General features: G+C 52.1%; 1 protein-coding gene across 1 annotated transcript; it reads left to right on the plus strand.

Moving 5' to 3' along the window:
- Window positions 1-6: 6 nt before the first annotated feature.
- LOC107081530 (UV-stimulated scaffold protein A-like) lies at window positions 7-874 on the plus strand. The gene is made up of 3 exons (XM_015369695.1): window positions 7-112; window positions 187-296; window positions 662-874. Exons 2-3 carry the CDS (start codon window positions 234-236, stop codon window positions 860-862), a joined length of 264 nt encoding a protein of 87 aa, XP_015225181.1. The 5' UTR covers window positions 7-112; window positions 187-233; the 3' UTR covers window positions 863-874.
- The last annotated feature ends 605 nt before the right edge of the window (window positions 875-1,479 follow it).

Consider the following 1,479-nt stretch of genomic DNA (forward strand, 5'->3'; position numbering starts at 1 on the left):
GGAGGAGGAGCAGAGGAAAGCAGCGAGGAAGAGTCTGTTGATGAAGACTCGTTCATCAGGAGCTCCGGGCTCATCTCTCACACCTACAGCCTGGACGTCAGCCTCAGTCCTGGTGGGTTCTGATCCGATCAGAACATCTGGACCATCCGGACGCAGCTGATATTTGTCTCTGTCTTCCTCCCTCAGTTGTTCGTCTGAAGGAGACGGAGGACAACGAGCCGCTGGTGTCCACCATGATGGAGCTCCACAGGCTGATCAGCAGCAGGCACCTCCCCGCCGTGCAGGGCTGGGTTCGGGTCAGTACACACGGGCCTCCCCTCAGGTCAGCCTAGCAAAGCTAACGTCAGAGTCCAGACCTTGATCCATCAGATCACCATGGCAACGCATGATGCCCAGAGAAACTCCTCCTTCTGGAGGAGAGGGAGTTCTGCCAGAACCGACTCCTCTGACCCGGAAGTTTCAGCTGGAGAGCCGTTAAAGGTGGTTCTGCAAGAACTGATACAGTCAGAACCTGTAAACATGGCGCCGCCATGACAACGGCATCAATGAACAGTTGCCCTGGAAACCATTTTACCATCCACACCATGAAACGGAACCGCTGCGGTTCTATAGTAACCGGGTGGATGTTCTGCTCCTTCATCATCTTCCTCATCCTCCGCAGGTCTTCACCAAGGCCCACGCCGAGCCACAGCTGCTGAGGAGAGCGCTGAGTCTGAAGAAGGCTCTAGAAGCTGCACTGCAGAAACACCAGGACCTGCACATCGACTGCAAGAGCCGAGTCCGCAGAGTGGTGAGTTCCAACGCTGAGCCCGGAGAGTCCCACCCGAGTCACGCTCCACAGAACCCACAGCTTAGCATGTAGAAGCAGATTACATAGAAGCTGTTTCTCTTCAATTTTCTGCTCCTCGGCTTAATGGGTCGTGAAACCTCAGGTTCAGATCCAATGACCCAGTTAGACTCACCACTGAGAAGATGTGTTCTGGATGAAGGCTCTGGTCAAACAAGCTTCACTGCTTTACAAAAAATAAAAAATGGAAATCCCTTTATTGTCCCACGATTGGAGAAATTCCCTCTCTGCATTGAACCCCTCCCCTTGGGGAGCAGTGGGCTGCCACCGTGCGGCGCTGGGGAGCAGTGTGGGGTTACGGGTCTGACTCAGGGGCCCAGAGTGCAGTCTGTGGGGATTGAACCGATGGAACCTCTAGGCCATCACTCCCCACTCAGCTCTAAATTATACACATAACGATTATTAATGTCGTTTATTGAAATATTTTCATTTAATTCATAATTGCTTATTTACTTCATTCACTGGTTTGTCAGAAATAAAGCTGTTTGTTGAAAAGTGACCAGCAGATGGCAGCAAACCACCACGAGACCTGAAGCAGCACAGAGCTGCAGCACACAGACTGTGCTCTGGTTCTTAGTGACATCACACAGTGACTGAGAGCCAACGTCACCCGGATCAGAACATTTCTGACT

The sequence above is a fragment of the Cyprinodon variegatus genome, unplaced genomic scaffold (assembly GCF_000732505.1).
Source record: "Cyprinodon variegatus isolate N-32 unplaced genomic scaffold, C_variegatus-1.0 Scaffold6236, whole genome shotgun sequence".
Taxonomy (NCBI): Eukaryota; Metazoa; Chordata; class Actinopteri; order Cyprinodontiformes; family Cyprinodontidae; genus Cyprinodon; species Cyprinodon variegatus.

Bases quoted from the DNA above. Each gene is read 5' to 3' on its own strand.
- LOC107081530 (XM_015369695.1), top strand. From the start codon at position 234: ATGATGGAGCTCCACAGGCTGATCAGCAGCAGGCACCTCCCCGCCGTG. The intron at 297-661 runs GTCAGTACACAC...CATCCTCCGCAG, and splicing joins CCGTGCAGGGCTGGGTTCGG to GTCTTCACCAAGGCCCACGC.